At 37.3% G+C, this 23,608-nt stretch overlaps 2 protein-coding genes across 3 annotated transcripts; both read left to right on the top strand.

Moving 5' to 3' along the window:
- Positions 1–852: 852 nt before the first annotated feature.
- xpa (xeroderma pigmentosum, complementation group A) lies at positions 853–6,399 on the top strand. 2 transcript variants are annotated; one of them, XM_067442019.1, is made up of 7 exons: positions 853–1,708; positions 2,213–2,394; positions 2,500–2,610; positions 3,506–3,611; positions 3,822–3,987; positions 5,156–5,273; positions 5,507–6,399. In XM_067442019.1, exons 2-7 carry the CDS (start codon positions 2,220–2,222, stop codon positions 5,659–5,661), a joined length of 831 nt encoding a protein of 276 aa, XP_067298120.1. In that variant the 5' UTR covers positions 853–1,708; positions 2,213–2,219; the 3' UTR covers positions 5,662–6,399. The 2 variants fall into 2 exon arrangements, with proteins under 2 accessions (XP_067298120.1, XP_067298119.1); XM_067442018.1 differs by having other exon boundaries at positions 1,113–1,708; positions 2,208–2,394; positions 5,507–6,395.
- A 4,344-nt stretch (positions 6,400–10,743) lies between these two features.
- LOC137073467 (uncharacterized protein C4orf54-like) lies at positions 10,744–22,270 on the top strand. The gene is made up of 2 exons (XM_067442011.1): positions 10,744–14,997; positions 20,906–22,270. The coding sequence occupies exon 1, from the start codon at positions 10,795–10,797 to the stop codon at positions 14,989–14,991; it is 4,197 nt and encodes a 1,398-aa protein (XP_067298112.1). The 5' UTR covers positions 10,744–10,794; the 3' UTR covers positions 14,992–14,997; positions 20,906–22,270.
- Positions 22,271–23,608: the final 1,338 nt, after the last annotated feature.

Below are 23,608 nucleotides of genomic sequence, written 5' to 3'. Positions count from 1 at the left end.
GTCATAGTTTCAACTTTAATCAACAACAATGTTCTTAACTCTGTAAGTGTTTACAGTAGCCGGCTGATCTCTTCAGTTTGTCAGTAGAAGCCGCTCGCGTTCTGCCACCCGGAAGTATCTTGAGGCGATTGTTTACAAACGGAAATGCCCTGTTGATACAGATTTCTTCTTCTACTATTGAATGGCGGTTGGCAACATAGTTGGCAAAGTAATATGTGCATTTCCGCCATCTACTGGACATCCATTCATCCATAAAATAAAAAATAAAATGTTTGCAGTATTAATATCTATCTATCTATCTATCTATCTATCTATCTATCTATCTATCTATCTATCTATCTATCTATCTATCTATCTATCTATCTATCTATCTATCTATCTATCTATCTATCTATCTATCCATCCATCCATCCATCCTTCCATCCATCCATCCATCCATCCATCCATCCATCCATCCATCCATCCATCCATCCATCCATCCATCCATCCATCCATCCATCCATCCATCCATCCATCCATCTATCTATCTATCTATCTATCTATCTATCTATCTATCTATCTATCTATCTATCTATCTATCTAGATAGTATTTAGGAAAGTCAAGGTTCAGATAAAAGGCACATCAGTGATTTTTAACAAATAGCCTAAACACGTTTTAATAATGTTTCTCAGGTCAATATTTTCAGGGAAATAAATGTTCTCAAGGACAGCATGGACTTGCTGACTAGCCTTGTTCTTGAAAAAGAAGAACAAGAACATTCTGTCTACACACTAGACAGAATCTAGTCTGGTCTTCACAGCATTCATCTATTTCTTCCTGGCCAGAATTCTGGTACTTTCCAGACCTCATTTCATTGACTAGGGCTTGAGCGGTGTTACAAAGAGATGAATCAATCCTCCACAGGCGATGGAGGAGCAGCACAGGTTTGCATCAGTTCTTTTCAGCGCAAAACTCCAAGACTCAGAGTTTAATCCCAATATAGCCTAAAATAACCTGACTGCTATTCAAATGTTCTTCTAGTATGTCTTCTGACAAGTATGTTGATTTGCTAATTAAAATGGCTATATTTAGCAACCATTATGTTTCACACTTTTTTAGAAAAAATGCATTCATAATCAAAACACCAACACACAATCAGTTCTCACACAATGATCTCATCTCACCTTAGTAGTAGTTGGTGAAAGTGTGTATTTTCTTGTATTTTCAATGTCAAGAAAATGATTGATTCGTCATCTCGGATGAAAAAAACGTTTTAGAAAGATTTTTATGCATCTTTTCCAAAATATCGATCGCTATCAGTGTCAAAATGCTTCACAAATTAAATCATAACACGCATTCCACCGTGGTGAAGCTATGTGTGCAAATATGTGCAAGGTAGCCTATACATTTTGTTCGCTTACAAAATATCAATACTCTTACATCTTTTCATATCTAATAGTAACATACGGTAAGTGCCATAAGTGGTCCTTCTCAGCGGCTTCTACTAAAGGACCAATAGATGGCGATGTTGGACTTGACCGATATTTGCAAAACGCCAATAAACCCTAGAAGAATAAGATTTTGGCCAGAACCTATGGCCAGAACTAAAGAGAAGGAAAAGACGCTAGAGTCGTAAACTTAGAACCGAACTGAAACGCTGGACGGACATTTTTAATACATTATGTAATTCGCCATTAGACCATCTATAAAACAACGAAAACGTTTTCGGTAAGACATCGCTTTTGCCTACACTTACGTTAAATCTCGAGCTCTGCTTTGTGTTATAGTAACCAAATTTAATCTGCATACATTTAACAATGTAAAGTAAGTTCAGAATAATTTGATTTGTGACTTCTATAATATTGTTTGTGAGTATTTATTATTTTATTTTTTCATATTGATCTTTCTTATGAATTATGATGATCAACTCATAGCTTACACTTTATACAGTATAGTATTACCAATGTATAATTTATTCGTTTTGATTTAGTGATTTATTGTACTTTAGGGAGTGTATACTTATGTTAAATGCTTGAAAGATTTCGATTTTAGTCACTGCATAATTTCCATACTGATATGTTTTATTGTGAAAGGTTGAAAGATTTAGATTTTTCGTCACTGCTTTATTTTCAAACTTTAATTTCTATCAATATGATAGAATTCTATCAATGATTATCTTTTATTGTGAAATGAATGAATGAATGAGTAAATTTGTCTAAACTTGTAGAGTAGACTGATCATGGATGTACCAGAGGCCAGTCATTCTCAAGATACACCAGATGTTGCAAACTCTTCAAGCGAGTCCAGCGTGTCTTTAACGCCGCACATGTTGGCCAAAATAGAACGGAACAGACAACGGGCATTGATTCTCAGACAAGCCAGGCTTGCTAGCAGGCCGTCTTCAGCTGTAGAAGGCATGTGATTGAAAGCGGCACAACACTTTACTTGAATTTGCATGAATTTTTAATTTTTCTAACAAAATTATCATGTACCATGGTTTATAATATGTCTTCCCTCAGGTGCTACTTGTGCTAAAGTGGCAAAAACTATAGACTCTGGTGCAGGGTTCTTTATTGAAGAGGACACAGCAGAGGATGAGCAGCAGGAGAAGAGAGTGGTCCAGCAACCAGGTGATCATAAATGACATCACATACATGCACACAATTGTTCTTTTCTTTTTTTTTACAGACTGTCCTATCTTGGATGTCTTTGTAGGTCAAAATATTTAAAATATACATTTTTAAACTCTCCATGTAATCACAATTGACATATCTTTTTTTTCTCTGATGACATCTTGAACACCAAGTCTGCCAAAATAATAATAATAATAATAAATAAATTCATTAAAAAAAAAAAAAAAAAAAAAAAAATATATATATATATATATATATATATATATATATATATATATATATATATATATATATATATATATATATATATATATATATATATATAATAGCAACAAAAAAACAAAAAAACTACTTTTTATATGAACCACGCCATCCTCATTACCCTACTGACAAAGAAATATAAAAAATAAATAAAAATATAGAAATAAACGTAAAAATAATAGTGAAAAAAAGAAGAAAAAATGTAGAAATAAGAGAATAAATAAATAAATGTGGAAAATAAATAAATATATTCCTAGAAAAAAAAATATTTATACACTTATGTATATTTATTTATATATTTATCTATGTATTTTTTTATTTTATTTTTTTTAGCTTGGCATTCGATAGTTTACCGGTGAGAGGGCAGGACAACCTGTCGCTCACAATATAACATACAATTTGTTTTGTTTGTTTGTTTTGAGAAGCGTTTCACTTGGATATACATCACAATTCATAATTTCTAGTCGCATGACTGGCACGGAGACGTGAAGGGCAAAACATCCATAACACTGCAGCATGGGCCTTTTTTAACGTATATATTTCAATGACTTTCATGCCCTTTAATAAAATTACATGCTTCATATAGACATATAATAATGAGTGACAAATTAAATGTTTGTGTGTGTCTCAGCCCCAGTGATGGAGCCTGATTATCTTATGTGTGAGGAGTGTCTGAAGCCATTTATGGACTCTTATCTCAGCAACAGTTTTGATCTCTCTGTGTGTGATAAATGCAGGTAAGTCATCCATTCTGTACATGGTCACAGTGGGTTAAAACACACTGTTAAACTTGAGTTAAAACTTGTTAAACTTGAGAACAGTTTTTGTCTCAGTATTTCAGTTCCGTTACTTTGTGTTTCCTGTGCACCTGCAGTTCAACAAGTGCTCAAAACAAGCCCTGTAATGTGTATGCACATTTCATTTTATAATTACATATGTTTGCATAGAGACAATGAAGTGAAGCACAAGCTAATATCCCGGACGGAAGCAAAGCATACTTTCCTTTTGAAGGATTGTGATCTGGATAAGAGGGAACCACTGCTGCGATTTATCCTGAGGAAAAATCCTCACAATCCACGCTGGGGAGACATGAAACTTTACTTAAAGACACAGGTAGGTTTAACACATCCTCAAGCCAGAGCTGTAAATATAATTTGATCCACTCATCCCAAATATTAAACTCAAATCCCTCCTAAGGATAAATTAAACCCTGTCACAACTCCATTCTTCTCTTTGCCACAAAACAGGCAGTATAAACCTGGAGGTGAGGGATTTAATTTCTCTAGCACTAGCTGCACGAAGTGAACATAAAATTATAATATACCCAACACACCTACTGTCCCAATACCACATGTATTTACTTAGTCTCACAGAGACATTTTTTTTAAATAAAAGTAATTAAAAAATTAATCTTTAAGAATATCAAATTATGTTAAGTTTACACTGCACAATACATTAACATTAGTCAAAGCAATACCTAACATGAGATATTAATGAAAAATACTAGATTACAGCATTTTTAATCCTTTCATTAAAAACTTTTATTATTTCATTCTAGCTTTCAAAAGATTGTTTTTGACATTTATTTGATCCAAAGTATATTAATATAGGGAATAATATTGTGAAATATTTTATATATATATATATATATATATATATATATATATATATATATATATATATATATATATATATATATATATTCCTGTCTGTGATACAACACTAAATCTTTACCATTCCTCCAGTCTTCAGTGTCACAAGATCCTTCATGATCCTGTTGATTTGCTCAGGAAAAAAAATCTTATTTTCAATTAATACAGTTGTGCAGCTGCTTAATATTTTTGTGGAAACTGTCATACATACAGGTTCAACATGAATAGAAAGTTCAAAAGAGCAGCATTTATTTGAAATAGAAATATTTTGTAGAATTCATTTTTACAGTCTTTACTGTCACTTTTAATCAGTTCAATGTGTCCTTGCTAAATAACAGTATTAATTTCTTTAAAACAAAATAAGAACATCCTACTGAGCCCAAACAAATGAGTATACTAATATATTTTTCAAATAATACCATTATGTACTATGAGCAAACATATAATAGTAATGGTCGTTAGTATATTTATAAATTACCTATAAACTCATTCACACTTCATTGCGATGATACCTAATGCATCAAATTTAATTGTAAAATGTTACTATATCATGCAATGGTTTATTGCATTTGTGTTTGTGTTGTTGATTTTTGTTAGTTAATCTTTTTTTATTATTATTGAATGTTAAGGTGGAAAAACGCTCTCTGGAGGTGTGGGGCAGTGAGGAGGCTCTGGAGGAGGCCAAGGAGAGTCGAGAGGAGAACAGGGAGGTGCAGAAGCAGAAACGCTTTAATAAAAAGGTTAAAGGTATGAAAGCCGACCAGCCTGGTGCATTTACTCTTGGGTGGTCAGATTTTAAATGTGCTTAAATGTGTTTTTTTAAAAGGTTGTACACTTGGAGAAATTAATAGTGATTAGAAATGATCTATATTTTAAATTAGATTCATATTATTTTTAGGACAATTTTTAAATGAATGAATAAACCAATACTTTGGTCACAGGAACTAATACTTTGCTCTCCACCTTCATCTGCCTTTCAGAGCTGAGGCGTGCGGTAAGGAGCAGTATGTTTAAGAAAGATACCAGCATTCATCAGCATGACTACGGCCCTGAGGAGCTGTTGGATGAAGAGGAAGATCTCTACAGGAAAGTGTGTCAAACCTGTGGACATGAACTGACTTTTGAGAAAATGTAAATGCATCTTCAAGCCCTCACAGCTGTGGCTACTGTACAGGGAGAAGAAGCAGGGTCCGAATCCAGGTCAGCAAAGAGTAAATCTGGTCTTGTTTCTCGACACATTCCTTTGGCTTGCAGTCCAGGTACCAAAAGCATCAGTTTTCATGAATGAAAGACTTATCCGACACTGCTAACCAACAGAGCGAAGCAGTTTTGTGTTTATGCCTTCTGAAATTTAGAAGCATCCGCAGTAGCGTCAGAAGATTAGAGTGTGCAGCACAAGGTATGATCACAAGAGGGCACCGTAGAGCTGCTATTTTGAGAGCTGCGATCAAAGTGATAGATGACCGGTCGCATACTTTGTCGTTTAGTGGAACGGCACACTTGCACTGTTGAACATATTCTATATCTCCGAAATGGAGAAGAAAAATACAAATGAGATGTTTTACATATTACAACTGTATTAAATATTTAAGATGTGACTTAAAAAGTTCTGCTTTCATATGTGATATCCTATCGGCAAAAGCACCAAACTGGCGCAAAGTTGAACTAGTAACAGGATCTCGCTCTCCTACCTCGTAAAGTCCAGTGCCTGTTTGTTCGGCGAGGGATATTGATGATTCCATACGTAGACTGAGAGATTCTCTCACGGTGTTGTGTTTCAGTCCGTCTGTGTGTGGGACTATTGAAAGTATCCGACGAGGAGCACAAACGCACTCACTGCTCAATGGCCACTCTTATTCCTCACGTTTCGTGCCAGTGTCGGCTAGATGCTTTTTGCTGTATTAGAAAAAATGGATTTCGTCGATGAAATGTTTGTAATAAATATTTTACAAATGAGAACATTTGTTGGTTCTGTTTACATTGTCCATTATCAGCTTTTATTATCTGATGACTCAATGACCACAAACATGCATATTATTGCTCTTCAGGGGCACATATGATTTGACCAACGACCACATGCCCAGTTTTATCACAGCAAAGCTTGTGTAAGAGAGTGAATGTGTGAACGTTCCTTTTGTCAGGGAGGAACCGAGGCAGGGTTACGCATGCCTCGCATTGCTGTCATTATTTTGTTCGCCCTATATCTTGTTAGCTTTTTCATCTGTATCCCCTTTGGGCCACTGTAGAATATGAAATAATGAAGGACACCTCAGGTAATGTACTGAAATCAGTAGTGATTCACAAAAAAAAATTATGACAACCTTTTAGTTGCTAATTATAAAATAGAAATGTAATTAATGTGGTGTATGCTACTGTTTTTGAATGTTTTTAAAATAAGTATCTTAGGCTTACCAAGGATGCATTTATTTGATCAAAAGTACAGTCAGTGACAGTGAAATTTTTAATACTGTGAAGTATTGTTACAATTTAAAATAAGTTTCTATTATAATATATTTTAAACTGTAATTTATTCCTGTGATGCAAAGCTGAATTTTCAGCATCATTACTGCAGTCTTCAGTGTCACATGATCCATTGTCCATTATCAATGAAAACAGTTTTGCTGCTTAATTTTGTAGAAACAGATTTTTTCATCTTTTTTTGTTCAATTTAATGCATCTGACCCCAAACTTTTGAACCGAAGTGCATGTGCAGAGCTGTTACTGTACTATAATTTGTAAGGCACATGTTCACTGCTTCAGACCATACGTTTTCCTCCCATTGATTTATTGGCCTGCATATTCATTTTGTCAGGCTGTGTCAAAACTCATGTCAAAACTCTTATTCAACAGTGTAAAGTCACAAAAGGGTAATTAATTCATTCCTCAAGCTCCTTTAGTGGGGCATTTTTATTTCAGTTCTCATGCCTGGTGCGTTCTTATGACCTAATTGTGAAGTCCGAGCATAGCAGTTCTGAAATTCAAAACCCTCCACGCTTTTATCATCATTCACACTGACTCAACTAATGCACACAGGGACATGAGACGAGCTGCCCACTAAAGTGTCCACCTGCAGTCACATAAGTACTGTGATAACGGGTCTTTTTGTTGATCTTTGCAGGCGTAAAAATGTATAATATATATTGTATAGCTTAATATTAGCTAGAATACTTTAAGTCTATGTTGTGCCATGAAGCGCTGTTGCTTTTGCTAGATATAAATTGTATAGATTGCTTAGTGTCTTTGCCGCTGATGATGTCCCAAAACCCCTTCTGACCTTTGCATTTACATTTACATTTACATTTAATCATTTAGCAGACGCTTTTATCCAAAGCGACTTACAAAAAAGGGTAGAGCAATAGAAGCAACGAAACAAACAAAGCCAACAACCTGTAAGAGCTGTAAGAAATCTCAATTAATTAGCACAGTACACAACTGTTTTTTTTTTTTTTTTTTTTATAGCCAGCTACAACAAATACTCACGTACGGAAAATACAGAACACTGGATTTGGATAGCTATGATAACAACCCATTAGGACTAAGGCTGATGCCCCAACTGTTGTCGTTAATGCGGATTCAGTGGCCCAATGGGTTGGTTTTGTATGGCATTCTAGCTAAACGCGCAGCAATAGCCATCGACAGCAAAAACTCACGTACGCAAAATACAGAACACTGGATTTTGGTAGCTATGATAACTATGTAACATACCCGCCTGAAGGCACAAATCCGGATGAGAGACGTAGATATGACCTTTGACCTTTGAGGTCAAAGTAAGGCCAAAAGACCAGCAAAGCACAGCAGAGTGAGAATGAGAAGGACATACCACGCTAATGCCTGTGCTTTGATTAATGGCACTCATGATTTGCCACCTGCTGTTTTATATGGCCCTCTGTGAGTAACTGATCTCGAAGTGCTTGCATGTGTGGCGTCCACATTTTAAATAGCTGCCTAAATTTAACAGCTTTGTGGAGGTCGTTAAAAATTCAGACACTGACAAGTTTGTATGCAGTTTGCGTTCTGGTGTGAAAACGACCACTCTGAAGCATTTAATGTAGTCTGTTATATATGCAGCTGTCATAGTGGATCCATCTTTAACCATTACGGGCAAATGATAGTAATGAGACATGTGCTGGCCCATCTACTCCATACTCCTTGTGGTGCTGGTAAACTCTTTTTCACCCATATTTGTTATGAAAGTTTATGTATTCTTTATTTCATGGAATAAAAAAGTTAGACTTAAAGCTTGACCATACCACTTTATAACAACGTTCCTTAATCAATTTGATAAGTGGCCATTCAAATGAGTAGTTAGTAACACTTTAAAAGGTTCTAGTCAACTATAGTTAATGCAATAGTTAACATGAAATATTAATAAACAATAGCATTTATTCATCTTTGTGAATGTTAAATTATATGCAAACTAGTACATTTTTTACATTTTCAAATATTTTTTGAAAATGTATAAAACAGTATTTTTTTTAAAAGAGTTTGTTTATGATACCATTCGTTAATGTTAACAAATTGTAAAGTGTTACATGTAGTCAGTAAATATGCAGGATAAATAAAAAAATTAATTTGTTTGACAAAATGTTATCCTATCGAAATATTGGCATACTATTTAAAAGTAGCTTAATAAAGTAATGACATTTGTAAATTTGTCAAATTCTTTGACTCCAGAATATTTCTCTGGGTAGGTCTATTTTTGAAGGTCAAAATTGGTATATGCTTTAAAGTCATGATAGCTTTTAAGGTAAGATATTGAACATTGTTTTTGCCCTCAAACTCTATAGTAGGCATTTGTACATTAGTCTATTCAAATATGCAATTTCACTTGAGCTACCTTCAATTTTACCAAAAATTATTATATTACAAAAATATGTGGATACACGCATTTTAGTTTATCTGAAATAAAATGAACAGAAAATATTCTGATTTACTATGTGATCGGATTTTCCGTGTGCGTGTTTGTAATAACATACAACATTACTGGACTTTGATTAAGAAATGTATTTACTGACAAGCAGTTTTTGAGACCTCCTCCATTTGATATCTAGTTATTTTAAAGTGTTAAACTGACTCTTTATTCCCATCACATTGCATTTAAAAAATTAGGATTTAGGCGAATATGCTGTTATTAGACTGGATGTCGTCATCTTAGATTAATTGTAAAAACTGTATAGACTTCTTTCTTAATGGATGCCTTGATTTCAGACTGTCATATCCCTCACACCTCTGCAGTTGTTCTTTTCTTTCTTTCTTTGTTGGGTTGTGGTTCTCATGTCTCTTTCCCAGAGCCAACTTGCGTTCTGTACGGTTGGCAGCAGGCACTGGCTCTAATACGGGCATGCAGCTGTCGTGGGCCAGAGGCGGACATTGATAACATTCAGTTGACAACAAATGTTTCTATACTCTCGTTATGAGTGCGGTTATGCACCCACAATAGAACCGTGGCTCTTCTGAGCATAGTGTTTTACTCTAAGCTTTGAGGGCTATGACATGATGTCTAATAATACCTGTGTAGAGGAGAGGAGAATGGGGTAAGATGTGTCATCTTGATCTAGAAAAAAAAAATGTTGTCATCTGATTTGATATTTATTAAGGACCCTTTTTATACAGCTGCCTAAGATTGAGATATGCACATTAAAACAGAAACAGATGAGCATTTATTTGATGTCCACTGTAATTTAAGTCCACTGAAAAATATATTTCTATTTTTTGTTATTTAAAGAAAACGTTATTTGTTGTATTTATTATCAATCATTTATTAAGTGTAATTATTGTTTAAAATGCTGAAATTATACATTAAATATATAAATCCTCCTTATGCTGGTTTATGGATGCAGGTTGTTATAGACATTTTTTGACCAAATCTGGAATAATGCAACTTTTTCATACCGTTTCCCCCCTATTTTATTTTTAAATATAATCTGCTCACGTATTGCCCACCAAAAACGTACCCATTAACATGACACTGGCACATTTTAATGTCAGCTATGTAGTCATCATTTAGAATTACGTCATTATGATTCCTAGACATGTGATTAGCGGTAAGGGGATCATACCTGTCTCTCTCCCTCTCCCTCTCTTCTCCCTCCCTCCCTCCCTCTCTCGTCGCCGCAGTGTCTCCCTCGCTCACTTGTCACTTGCCCTTAGCACACAGGACCAGTTCAGTCACTCACACATACACACACACACACACACACAAACCTTACTACGGTCCGGTGTCAGAAGCAACGCCACTGATCTCCGTGCGGGACGCCGGTAAGAGCAGATGGAGACACTTCAAACGGCCATCGCCTGCAGAGAGGACACCGGACCGTTAAAAAAGCCGCTGGCAGACACGAAAATACACTGCGACAGTGACGATCACAGCGAAACAAATTATGTTGACTTGGGCAATCCGCCGGACATGAAGTCAGACAGCACAAAGACTGTAAAAGTCACGTTCACAGGTGAAGGGAACCAGCTGGCAATATTTAAATGCAAAGGCGATGCTTCCATCGCCGGGACTAAAAGTCCTGGGGAGCGAGAGGAGAATGGAAATGCAGACAAAAGTTTACCGAAACAATGCCACGCGGGGAAGTGCCATTCCGAGGGACTTTATGGAGAGCGCGCTCCACTAATAGATGACCATGAGGACGCGGGGACGGATGGGAAACCCGAAAATCCAAAATCGGTGTCGTATGAAACAGAGGAGTTGGAATACACCGACATGTACTTGAACAGCCGCTGCGAATCAAAGGACAGCACGAGCGCAGCAGACGTCGAGTCACACTATATAACAACGCACGAGATTCAGTTGACGGAGTTAGATCACGATGTGGATTATGAGATTGGTCGCGGATCCTGCTGGGATTTCGAGGATGATAATCTGGTATATTCGTTTGTTGACTACGCATCATTTGACAGCGACGAGACGACTCTCGGAAGAATCCAAAGCAAGTCCAAGAGCAATAAAGTCCAGCCCACTTCACGCGCGACGAAACTTTCCGCCACAGGTGCTCTGCTCAGCACCGAAAGTGAACTTTGCGAATCCGATAAATGTGCCAGCTCGGATGAAGGCGGAGGACAGCTTGGAAACTCGCCGGGACATATTCACCTGTCAATCAAAACGTCCTCGCGCGCGATCAACGATCCCGCTTGTGTTTTGGGTCAGAGGAATGTCCGCTTTCACAGCAGACGTGCAGGTGAGCGGAGTCATTATTCATTCAGAAGCTCTGACTCCAAAAGCGAGACCCTGTATGACCGCTACTTTATCCCCCCTCCGGGTCGCCAACACCTCGCGAGCAAACTGAGGGGGAAAGACATAAATGAGTATTCCAGCGGCGCGTCCAGTTCCGTCAGCGAGCTGGATGACGCCGATAAAGAGGTGCGTAATCTCACCGCGCGTTCTTTCCGGAGTTTGGCTTGTCCTTACTTTGATGCCATAAATTTGAGCAGCTCGAGTGAGTCCTCAGTGTCAGAACACGGACTGAGTATTAACAAATGGTCCGCTTTCGTTGATTTAAATTACGGCAATTTGACACGTGAGGCGCACAAGAACTCGACGCCTATTTTTGAGACAAATAAAATTGCCGAGTGTTCAACCTCCAAAGACGTGATTCACACGAATACACCTAGCCCTCAAACTAAAATAGTGTCGTTGAAAAATAACTTGAACTCTCAGCAGGCGTCTAAGAAAATAGAGATACGAAGCAAACCGGGTGAAACTATCACACTGACTGAAACCTTGAATTTTAGCTGTAATGTCGGATCAGGGATACCTGCGCGCGAGAGGCGCGCCAAACGCGCGCTGAATGCCATAATGTCACGTTCCACAGCTGATGTTACTGGATCCACGCCAACCAAAGCGGGCTGTGAAGCAGAAAGTCCGCTCAGTGAAACCTTGGACGATACGCACAAGAAAGCCATCTTCGCCTCTAGTATTTTGAAAAATGTAATTTCCAAGAAAATGCAATTTGAGCAAGAGCGTAAAATGGAAAGAGGTGAAATAAGCGATAGCTATCCTGTGTCACCAGTGTGCCCTCACTCCAAAGACTGTTATGAGCTTCCGATGGGCTTACAAAGACAGACTTCAGAAACTTCATCAGGACATTCTCAAGAGGAGCTCGGGGATGCAACGGACCAGCCACAAGAGAACCCGAGTTCTCATACTGCTGAAATCACAGTGTCACCCTGTGACCCAAAAATGACCTATAAATCAGACCCCAGCGAACCACTAAAGACTCCTTTGACCCCCAGCCAAAAAAGTGCTTTCAAAACCTGGAAAGATGGAGAGCAGGAAGCACAAGGTGATGGAGAATCTCAGTGCCCACTGGAGGAGGAGACGCTGCCAGACACCTCAATTAGACCTGTGATGGAAAGCAGTGAAAGTGTTGAGGGCGAGAGTAGTAAGATGATTAAGATGTCTCACTTGTATGTCCCTAGCTCGCAGCTTATGCCTAAGGAAAAGGAAGCTGCTGGGCTTTCATTACATAATCTGAAAGTGATTGGAGATCCTGCAGAGTCAGATGGGGGAGGGTGCGGAAAACTGAGCTCTTGCCAGCTCCCTTGCTCTGCGGACACAGACCAAACCTCACAGTGTCAAAAAGTGCCCAAAATCAAAATATGCCTTCGAAGTGTCAAAGAAAACAAAAGTGATCAGTTCAATATCACCAGTTTGTTAACACCTAATATCCATCACAATGTCAGCACTAAAAAGGCGACCAGCGATTCATCTAAAAGCCATTTGTTGACCATATCAGACAAAGTACCACATTTTATGGTAAGGGACATAAGAGATAGTAAATGTAAGTTCCAGACTCCTATTCATCAAGTTAGGGATGTGCGCAAATTGGTAAAAAGCTCATATCGGTTTGTAGCTCTAGAAAATGCTTGCGGTTCCTCTGGGACAGCACCCACAGCATTACGAGAGGAGAGCAAACCTGTTAATAGGGGATCTGACAAAAAAACATTTCCTACACCAATGGTAATAAAATGCCAGTCTGTGAACACAAATAATGCCTCAAAACCCTCTGAGCCTGTTAACATGGGCGAGAATGTGGCTGAAACCTCAAGATTATCCCTAAATCTCTCCTCGGAGTGGGCTACTAAAAGTGAAACGGTGCGTGCCGCACCCAGAGTGCCATGTGCCAAGCAGCCTCTCGCTGAACAGCCAGAGTTTGGCTTAAAAAATGACGCTAAAGCTGCAAAACAAAAAGCAGAAAAAGCAACAGATAGCAGCGAGAAGAAACCAGAGTCAAAGGTTTCGAACCAAATAGCGCTTGAAAAGTTAAAGGCAGCTGTGAAAACTATGGAGCAACTGTATGTTTTTGATAGGAACGAATGGAAGCGCAAAACGCAAGCGCCAAGACCAATCACAGACAGCCACGTGCTGTCGCTCATCACACGGGAGGAGCAAGGGGTCACAACCAAAACAGACTTTGAAAACGAATTTGGGAAAGCGGACACTAGCTCGCAGCTGCACGCTGAAAAGTTGACCGCAACCTTGAGTGCTGGTGTTGATGAGGATAAAGTGTGTATGCCAACAATTTCTCACAGTCAGGAAGACATGGCTAAGTTAGAGTCTTTCGGTGACAAGTGCGTATTTAGTCTAGGCAGTAACCTCAAAGCTCCTAACCGTATAAACACAGTAAATGATAGTGGCCAAGAAATGTTTTCTAGTAAAAACTATACATTTAAATCTCATAAAGCACCTTTGTCGCTGAAAATCTGTCCTTCTAAAGCAAAAAGTGAGGAAAAACACCAAAAAGAGCCCCCGCAGCCAGACTCTGACAATTACCTAACAATCCCTGTTAAAGCTCACACTTCCGATTCAAAACCCTCACACGCATTTGGCTCCACCCAGTCTCACCTAAAACCTTCCCATCAGCCCTTGCAATGTTCACCTGTTGTAACAGAGTCTTGGTCCTCTGATAGTCCGACGGCCATGATTTATCACCACGCCGTGCCCCTGCCGGCTGTACCTGCCTCTCAACCCCATTTACTCTGCCTCACACCCCCTGACCTCTCACCTCCTCACATCCAGCGCAAGCTGCTGCTGGACCCAACCACAGGCCAGTACTACTTGGTAGACACGCCTGTGCCTATGCAACCTGCCGCCCAGCGGTTTTACCATCCTGAGAGTGGACAGTACTTGGACATTCCTTTATCACTCACCCCAGTGCCTGTGTCAGTCTCTCCGGTCGCCCTCGGTCCTGCGGCAGCCTATCCCCCCACCTACCTGGTCTATCCCTCGACCCTGCTGCCGCCCCACCCGCACCCGGCCCCCCAGTCCCGCTCATCCACCTGCTCAGAGGCTGAGGATGCGGTGGAGACGGGTAGCATGTATCTGATACCGCCGGGCACCGCAGCATCCAGCAGTAACACCAAACCTGTCATCAGTATTACGTCACAGCAAGGAGCTCGTATTGTTGCTCCTCCCTCCTTTGACGGCACAACCATGAGCTTTGTGGTGGAGCATCGATAACGGAAAGTAAGCAACCACTGCATGTCACCATGTCTCTCTCTCTCTCTCTCTCTCTCTCTCTCTCTCTCTCTCTCTCTCTCTCTCTCTCTCTCTCTCTCTGTGTGTGTACTTGTGTATATGACATTCCTAGGTATATGAGATCACCTACATTGTGGGAACCAGCCAACGGTCCCCACAATTTAACTGGATTAATAATCATACTACATTATTGTTTTTTTTTTTTGTTGAAAATGTAACATGCAGAATGTTTCCTGTGATGGTTTAGGGGCAGGGGCAGTGTAGGGGGATATAATGTACAGTTTGTACAGTGTAAAATCCATTACACTTAATGACAGTCCCCACAATACACAAAAACATGTGAAATTTGCATCTTTAAGGCATGCAACAGAATATCATAAAAATAGTAAAGTAGCATTTATTTCAAAGAAATATTGTTTTCTCAAATGCTTTCTAAGCAAAACATTGTTAAACAATGTATAGCATAAATGTTTAAAATGATAAAATAATTGATTTGCTGTTAAAAAATGAAGACAAAAAGTATTTGGTGAGTTAATGTGATGAACATACACCATGGGCATTTTCACTAAAAATCACATTGGCACCAGTTCAGTAAATGTGATTCTAAAATGCAGTTTTATATTTAGTTGCATTTAAATTTATACATTTTCAAGTGTGATGTAAGTCTTTTTGAATATAATGGATTTGTAATAAATCCCAAACAATACCAGTGCAATTGTTTAACTTCTTACAGTTACTTAATAGTAAGAAATGTGGAGGGAAAAAAACCCTCTGCAAAAGTCTTAGGCATGTTAGATAAGCCAGTAACTTTATATATTTTGCTGTAGGTTCAGTAAGAAATATCAATTTACATTTCCAAACATTCCATTTGCCATTAATTGTAATAATCCAGTGGGATTTGTGTATGGACAAGGAGTCTGACAACAGCCGGTATGAGGTCTGATCTCCCCATTATTGAGTCTGTCTGGGATTACATGAAGATACGGAGACAAAATAAATTCAGAAGAACTGCAGCAACGTCTCCAAGATGCTTTAAGAAACCTTCCTGCACAGCTGTGAAAAGTTTAAGGTGCTTTCAGAAATAATGTCGTAAATAGATTTTTTTTTTTTATCAGTTCACTTCTATATTAACTAAATCAAATCAACATTTGGTGTGACCACCCTTTGTGTTTAAAACAGCTTTTGTCCTCGGTACACCTGCACATAATTTTTTCCGGTAGATTTATATATCTCACTGGATAATTACAATTATTGGCAAAAGGTATGTTTGGAAACTGATATTTCCTTCTGACACTACAGCAAAATATCTAAATAACTGGTATTTTAAAACCTTTGTTATTTGATCTACTTTGGTAAAAAAAAAAAAAAAAATTTAATTACTAATCACTGGTCCAGAAATGAGTCCTAATTAAAAAAATACTGTGGATAAAGTAACGTAGCATGAAATAGACTTACCATTTGTTTTGTTTTTTTATGTTTAAGCCGTGTGGGTAAACTTGCAGACAGCTTTTTACAGGAAGAGGAGTCAGTATTGATGGCTTCAAACATGAGCTTGTTCTCAAGCCACTTCTTGTCTTTGGAGTTTGGGCAGAAGCATTGTCTTGTTGAAAAATAACATCTGATCATTCCTCATTAGAAAACAACTTTTCATAGTGGGAAGCATGCCATTCTGCAATATTCTCCTCTACTCCAAAGTGTTAAATGACTTTCACAGTAAAGTAGTCACCGATACCAGAAGCTCAAAAGGCTCCCCTCACTGACTACGTTTACATGGACAACAATACTCCGATATTAATCTGATTAAGACAATACTCTGATTAAGAGGCTACCATGTAGACAGCGATTTCTAATTACCTTAATCTGATTAAAGTCATAATCTAACTAAACATAAATCGGATTAAGACCTGTGGAGTATGCCTATTTTAGTCGCATTATCGGAGACATGTACACACCTTAATCTAACTATTAATGTCATGTCGGAGATTTCACCGCATTTTGTGACAGGACACATAAAGTTACACACAACAGGGAAGTGCAGAGGGGAGGCTTTGTGGGTTGGAGCCTCTGCCCTTTTTGAAAATTAATCAAAAGTGCTTTCAACAATCATCGATAATATTGTGGCCAATAAAACAAAATTGGAATTATACTTAATATAACAACGTGTTCAAAACAGTAACAAATGGTGGAAAAGTCGCGTTTATCTTTTACGGATCTGTCAGTCTGAAAAGTCGTTGACATAAACGTCGTTGCTATGGGCGGTGTGTGTTTTACTTGTTCATTGTGAACACTGCGTCCTCTCTCTATATTTTTGTTGTAATTATTATGCTCATTGTAAAAGTAAAATACAATAAGTTTGTATCTGTAATCGCAAACCAAATGGGTCATTCAGTGAACGCCTGTGGCTCGACGGCAGGAAAAACAATCCAAAGAGTCATGATTTTTAAACCTTTTTCATCATTAATCAAAACTATTATTCTAAATGTAGGCTGTCAATAAGGAGGAAAGAGGGGCAGTGTCTCTTCAAAAAAAAACAGAAAGAGGCAATACATAATATTACAAAAATAAATCAACGTAAATGTAGATATAAAACATTATAAAAACGCATGTTTTGTTATACTTCTTAATGTAAAGTAACACTGTCCAACAGCGACACCCGCAGGTGAAGTTACAGCGAGTTTCCTGAGCCCATAAAATTAACAGACCTGCCAAAGTCACGCTATGATTGGATGTTGAAGAACATAGCGTGGCATGGGGACGTAATGACGTGCCATAATCGATCTATGTTCTATCACATGTAAAACGGGAACATGAACGAAGTACTCCAAAAGCAACTCATGTAAACACCTTAATCAGAATATTGTCTTATTTAGAATAAGGTCAATAATTAGATTACTGCTGTCCATGTAAACGTAGTCAATGACACCTCTTCCTCCATGCTTCACTGTGGTAGAGATGCATTTATTATTATATTTCTCACCAGATTTTTGAAGACGCCACTCTGGAGCATCACCATGGAACTTATGTTTCATTGTGATTCATCGCTCCACACAACTCTGCTGATTGAACAACTCTGATTCAAACTTCCCATATTCTTCTGAAAATTTAATTCTCTCTTTAATGTTTTTCTAGTGCATATTTCTTACATTTAGCTGATTTCCTGACCAGTAAGACAATGGACAGCTTAGTGTTTAGCCATTTTGGGCTTGATCCATTTTATTTTGTGTGTGTGTGTGTGTGTGTGTGTGTGTGTGTGTGTGTGTGTGTGTGTGTGTGTGTGTGTGTGTGTGTGTGTGTGTATGCACGCACGCGTGCAGTATAGGCCTATATGGACAGATAAAAAAAGATATGTACAGCAATATTGTCTGAAAATGTGAATGAAGTAAATTAATTGTACTTTATGTAGTATATCCGTAGGCATGAATATTAATTAAAAGTTTAGTGTTGTTAGGCAAGGCAAATTTATATAGCACATTTCATACACGATAGTAATTAAAATAGAAAGCTTTACATAGAAAAAATAATAAATTGGGGAGCCAAAGATTTTTTTAGTTTTTTAATGTGTTTTGAGGTTTTATTGACATTTGCATTATCACCAGTAACAAATTCGATTATATTTTTCCACTTGAATCAAAGTAGCTTGACAAAGGATAGTGGCAGTAAGCAAAATCAAGCCAAGTGAAAAATTTGTTTAGTTAAAATGAGGAAGACATCTTGAGAGGGACCAAAACTTGCATTAAAGGGTTCGTTCACCCAAAAATGAAAATTAGCCCATGATTTACTCACCCTAAACTCATCCCAATACAGTCGGGGTTATAAAAATGTGCTGGCTCTTCCAGGCTTTATAATGGCAGTAAATGGTAGACCAAAAAAGTGCATCCATCCATTATAAAAGTAATCCACACGACTCCGGTGGAAGTAAGTTGAATATGGAAAGCGGTCTGGTCCTAGATATTTTACTTTATGAAGTTGCAAATATGGATACCCAACGATTCGCTTCAAAAGGACTTTATTAACCCCCCGGAGCCGTGTGGATTACTTTTGTAATGATGGATGCACTTTTTTGGTCTTGAAATTTTGGACTGCCATTTACTGCCATTAAAAAGCTAGGATTAACCAGGAAATGTTTTAATACAACTCCGATTGTATTCGTCTGAAAGAAGAATGTCATACACCTAGGATGGCTTGAGGGAATAATTTTCAATTTTGGTGAACTATCCCTTTGAGCCAGTTGTATGACTTTTACATAAGCTTGATTTATGTCTCATACACTAAAAAAGTGTGTGCCACAAAGATTTTGCAAATGACAATCTGTGTTAGTGTTGACGTAATTCTTTTTAACTGTTACTCTTTATGAAGTTTTCCTTAAGATGCGCTCCGACAAAATCATAGAAATACCAAACACTGGGAACTATTGCTGGCACTTGACAGTATGCATGTGTGAGTGTGAGCTGGAGCGTGTGTAGCTGCATGTCTGTGTGTGTGGAAAGGTCAGCAGGCGAGTAAAGTATTTGTTGTGCTGAGGCAGTAGGATGACAGCTGCTGGAGCCGATCAGAGGACCAACTAGCTGCAGCAGGGTCAAACCTTTTTATAGAGAGAGACGGAGTGAGAGGGACTTTCGTATGTGAACTTTAGAGATTATACAGTTTGCTTCATTACTTGCTGCAGCGATGAATGCATTAGACCTACGTTCATTGACTGCATATTGGACATTTATTCTCATTGAGCATTACGCTCTTCTTTTGTTTTGTGGCATTTGCATTATGCTGCATGATGTAGGGTATACAGTAGTGTGTGTATATATAAAATGTGATGATAGCATTTCATCTATGGGTGATTCTTCAATTTTGAACACCTTTGTGTCTGAGGGGTTGTGTGCCTTCTCATTTGGCACATTTGGACAATCTCACCTTGTCCATAAGTTAATGCATGGACAAAAAAATCAGTTTTGACCTCGCTTGCCTGATGCTGCAAACCGCCCAAATGTCCCAAAAAAACAAAAAAAAATTGGATGAGATTAAATAGAAAAATCAAGGTAAATATAATTTGTGAAAGGATTTTATAAAAATGTGCATGTCATTTCCAATCTAGCTGTAATTTTGTCTAATTATACCCCCGAAAAGAGGGGAACACAAACCAAAATTTATTCCGACACCTTAAACATTTTCTCACATTATCACAGTTTATTCACTAGAAAATGGTAATAAAATATGAAAAGAACTCAGAACACATGTCAGATTACTTTGATAGAAAGGTATAGTGGATTACAATCAACCAATCAGCGGTCAGTTGTTAAATTTACATACACAATTAGATCATACCAATTTTGGTCAACCAATTACCAAGCAATGCTTAATTTTGTTCAGTCTGTGGTCGCATTAGGAAATAAAGAAAAACACTTGAGCAAAACAGCCAGATCAAAGTATCTGAATCATTTTGGTCTTAAATTTGTACATTTTACTGGTAGTTCACTGTATGAATAATTTGTGGGTATAATTTGTCACAGTTTATTTTATTTCACTATTCTCACTTATGAATGAACGTTAGTGTCCTGCACCCACGTAGAAAAATATTAATTATATCTGGTGTCTGAACAATTTTTGGTTTAACTGTATATTTAACTGTCTAGGATACAGAAAATAATTCTAGCTAATAAATTAGCTTGTAAAAAAGTATATTGCTATTAAATACAATAGACAATTTGAGGTTTACATTTTGTTGGTTCAGAAAAGAAAGTAAATGGAAAAGTTTTTTATTTTATCTTATAAAAGTCCCCTGGACCAAAAGTGTGCACGGTTAAAGAAACACCCAAATATGTGAAAACTATTAGATTCTTATAATAATTCATTGATATTTATAATTTCTTTGATTAGTCTATTCTCTCCTTTTATTTCTCAGGATGGTCTTTGTCTGTCTGTCGGAGTTTGTTCTCCTCCCACTTCATCAAAAAAAAATTCCTCAGATGTGTTTCACAGTTTCCCACGTCTTCATCAATTCCTGGTGTTGCCTCCTGATCTGTGACTTTTGCAACGTTCAAAAGCTAAGGAAGAAACATTTTGAAGCAGTTTTACAAACTTGTGTAACATTTGCTGTTTATGTAGTCTGTAGACTTTTTGAGGCAACCATTTCTGCTCATCCAGCCTTCTTGAAGCGCCACATAATTAAGGGAAGACATTGCTCTTTCAGCTTTCATTTTATTGTATAAAGTGTTTGTATTTTTACATTTGTATGGACTCCATTTTACCTACTTGTAGTAGGTAGTAGCACGTTCTGATTGAGTAAAGCATGGCTTGTGTGAAAGAGAGAAACAGAGATCAAGAAAGAAACGTAATGTGTGCTGTCTCTGTTGTGTATCTCTCTCTCTCTGTGTGTGTGTGTGTGTGTGTGTGTGTGTGTGTGTGTGTGTATGAGAGAGAGAGAGAGAGAGAGAGAGAGAGAGAGAGCAAGCGAGCGAGCAAGAGGGACAGAACAAATGGTGCGTCAGTCTCCTCTTACTGTAATGAGAATTATGGTTATAGCAATGGGGAGTTATGTGTAGTATCAATGTATAATGATAATAATGCTGTTATAATCAAACTGAAACTTTGTACATTTAAGAAGTAATTCACTATTGCCTCAATTACCTCAGTTTGCAGTGCAGGTATGTTGCTATCTCATGGTATTTTGCCTCCACAGTATTTACTCCTTTTGCTTTTGTTCTGTTACCCTTCTTTTCCATCATCTGTCCTCCCTGTTCATTTTCTTTTTGTCTTTTTTTGTTACATTGATCATGTATTAAAGGTATATGGATCTGCAGGCCAATCTATGTACCAATTTTAGAAGTAGAGCATTGTTATTTTTGTCAGTGTTAAATATGTTTATTATAAATGTAATATTTCAATTGATTCCATAAAGATTACACTTGGTTTCAATTTCATATATTAATCACAAAATCCAACTTGATCATGAGAGCTGCAACCACTTAAAACCATTTATCTATTTGTATAAAATTATGGAGAAGTATTAGATCCATAGTCTATTAACAAATCAGCACACAAATAAGGACACTAACCTGCTTAATAAATTATAATAATTGATATATGATAGCTACTTAGTCATTAAGGTTTACTTGGTATCCATTTTGAAAGTTTTTCTGAGTAAACTTTGATTGCTCTTCATTTAGTAGATGCGTCATTGCACTATTAAAATCACGTATACATCAAGTTCCAGTGATGTTAATAGTACACGAGTAACATTGGAGGAATCTATTAGCCCACTCAGCTGCCTTTTGTAAGGGCAGATAAAAAAGATCACCTAGGATCCTCTGTTTGAGAGTTATTATTATAACCTTTATTTAACCAAGAAAAAAACTCTTGAAATTTAAAATCTATTTTTTTTCTGGTTAAATGCACTGTAAAAACAAAAAAATCTAAACAAAACAGTAAGTAATTTTTTTTATTTTATCATAAAAATGGACATTTTTATTTTGTCATTTAAACTGAAATTCCAAAAAAGGTTGAATAGTGAATTTTAATGTAAAAATGTATTGATCATAGCATAGTGGCAATTCATAATTATTATAATTTTATTTTTTTACTATGCAATCAAAACAAATACAATTTTAAAGGTAAATACATGATTGTCATGTGCTTTTAGGCTTTATATTGTATACAAAAAGTTTTGTCAGGTAACTTTAAAATGTGCTTTATGTGGTATAAATTTGTTTTGAAGTAAAAAAAAAAAAATGCAATTGATCTTTAAAGTAACAATTACTACTTAATAAATGTACTTAATAAAGACGAAAGCCATAAAGTATTTTATTCAATTTTAATGCGCATAAATGACTAAGTAATTAATGTAAGCTAATTTAAAATAAAATAAGCTAATTTAATGTGTCCAAGCTCATTTCTAGCATTAGTCCTGAGAAAATACTTTCAGATTTTATGATGTTGGTCATTACTCCCTCACATATTTTATGTAGCCTAATAGGCCTACATCCTGTACCCTTTCTCACACCCTCGTGTAGTGCCGTTGACCTCAAAAGGCCTTAAATCTTCAACAGAAACAGATAGTTGTTGTGGGGCCCGTTTGATTTACACAGCTGGCAGAGGGCCGTTTGACCTGATGCCAGCGTGCTAGGTAAGTTTTCCGTGAGCTCCTGAAACTTCACCCGCCAGAGGCATTAGCTCGAGCTGACAGTTTGTGCGTTTGTTTACGCGGTCGCCATGACAGCAGCGCCAGTGACAGACACGCGCGCTCAGCTGCTGCTCGCCGCGCGATAGGAATGTCCGCGAGAGCAGTTGTTGGTTTTCAGTTGCCAGCCGCCCCCAAGCGGAACTCCAAGTGTTATTCAAAACGTTTGACCTGCAACAGTTGTGCTCATAAGAAGTGAGCTTTTGGTAAAAAGCGTTTTTTATTATTATTCTTGGGCGGGCCTACCTGCATTTAATTATAATAGATCAGATAGAAAACAGAATGGGACTTGGTTCGTATTCTGGGCATCTACACTCTTAAAAATAAAGGTTCTTTAGACCTGTTGGATTTATGATCCCATAAAGAACTTTTTCCATTGCACAAAATAAGGTATTTAAAGTTGAAAATGGTTCTTTAGATTTTTTTTAA

Source organism: Pseudorasbora parva, chromosome 4 (genome assembly GCF_024679245.1).
Source record: "Pseudorasbora parva isolate DD20220531a chromosome 4, ASM2467924v1, whole genome shotgun sequence".
Taxonomy (NCBI): Eukaryota; Metazoa; Chordata; class Actinopteri; order Cypriniformes; family Gobionidae; genus Pseudorasbora; species Pseudorasbora parva.
Note: the sequence above shows the minus strand (reverse complement) of the source record. Positions and strands in the feature narration are given on the sequence as shown.

Bases quoted from the DNA above. Each gene is read 5' to 3' on its own strand.
- xpa (XM_067442019.1), top strand. From the start codon at position 2,220: ATGGATGTACCAGAGGCCAGTCATTCTCAAGATACACCAGATGTTGCA. The intron at 3,612-3,821 runs GTAAGTCATCCA...ATGTTTGCATAG, and splicing joins TCTGTGTGTGATAAATGCAG to AGACAATGAAGTGAAGCACA. The intron at 5,274-5,506 runs GTATGAAAGCCG...TCTGCCTTTCAG, and splicing joins CTTTAATAAAAAGGTTAAAG to AGCTGAGGCGTGCGGTAAGG.
- LOC137073467 (XM_067442011.1), top strand. From the start codon at position 10,795: ATGGAGACACTTCAAACGGCCATCGCCTGCAGAGAGGACACCGGACCG.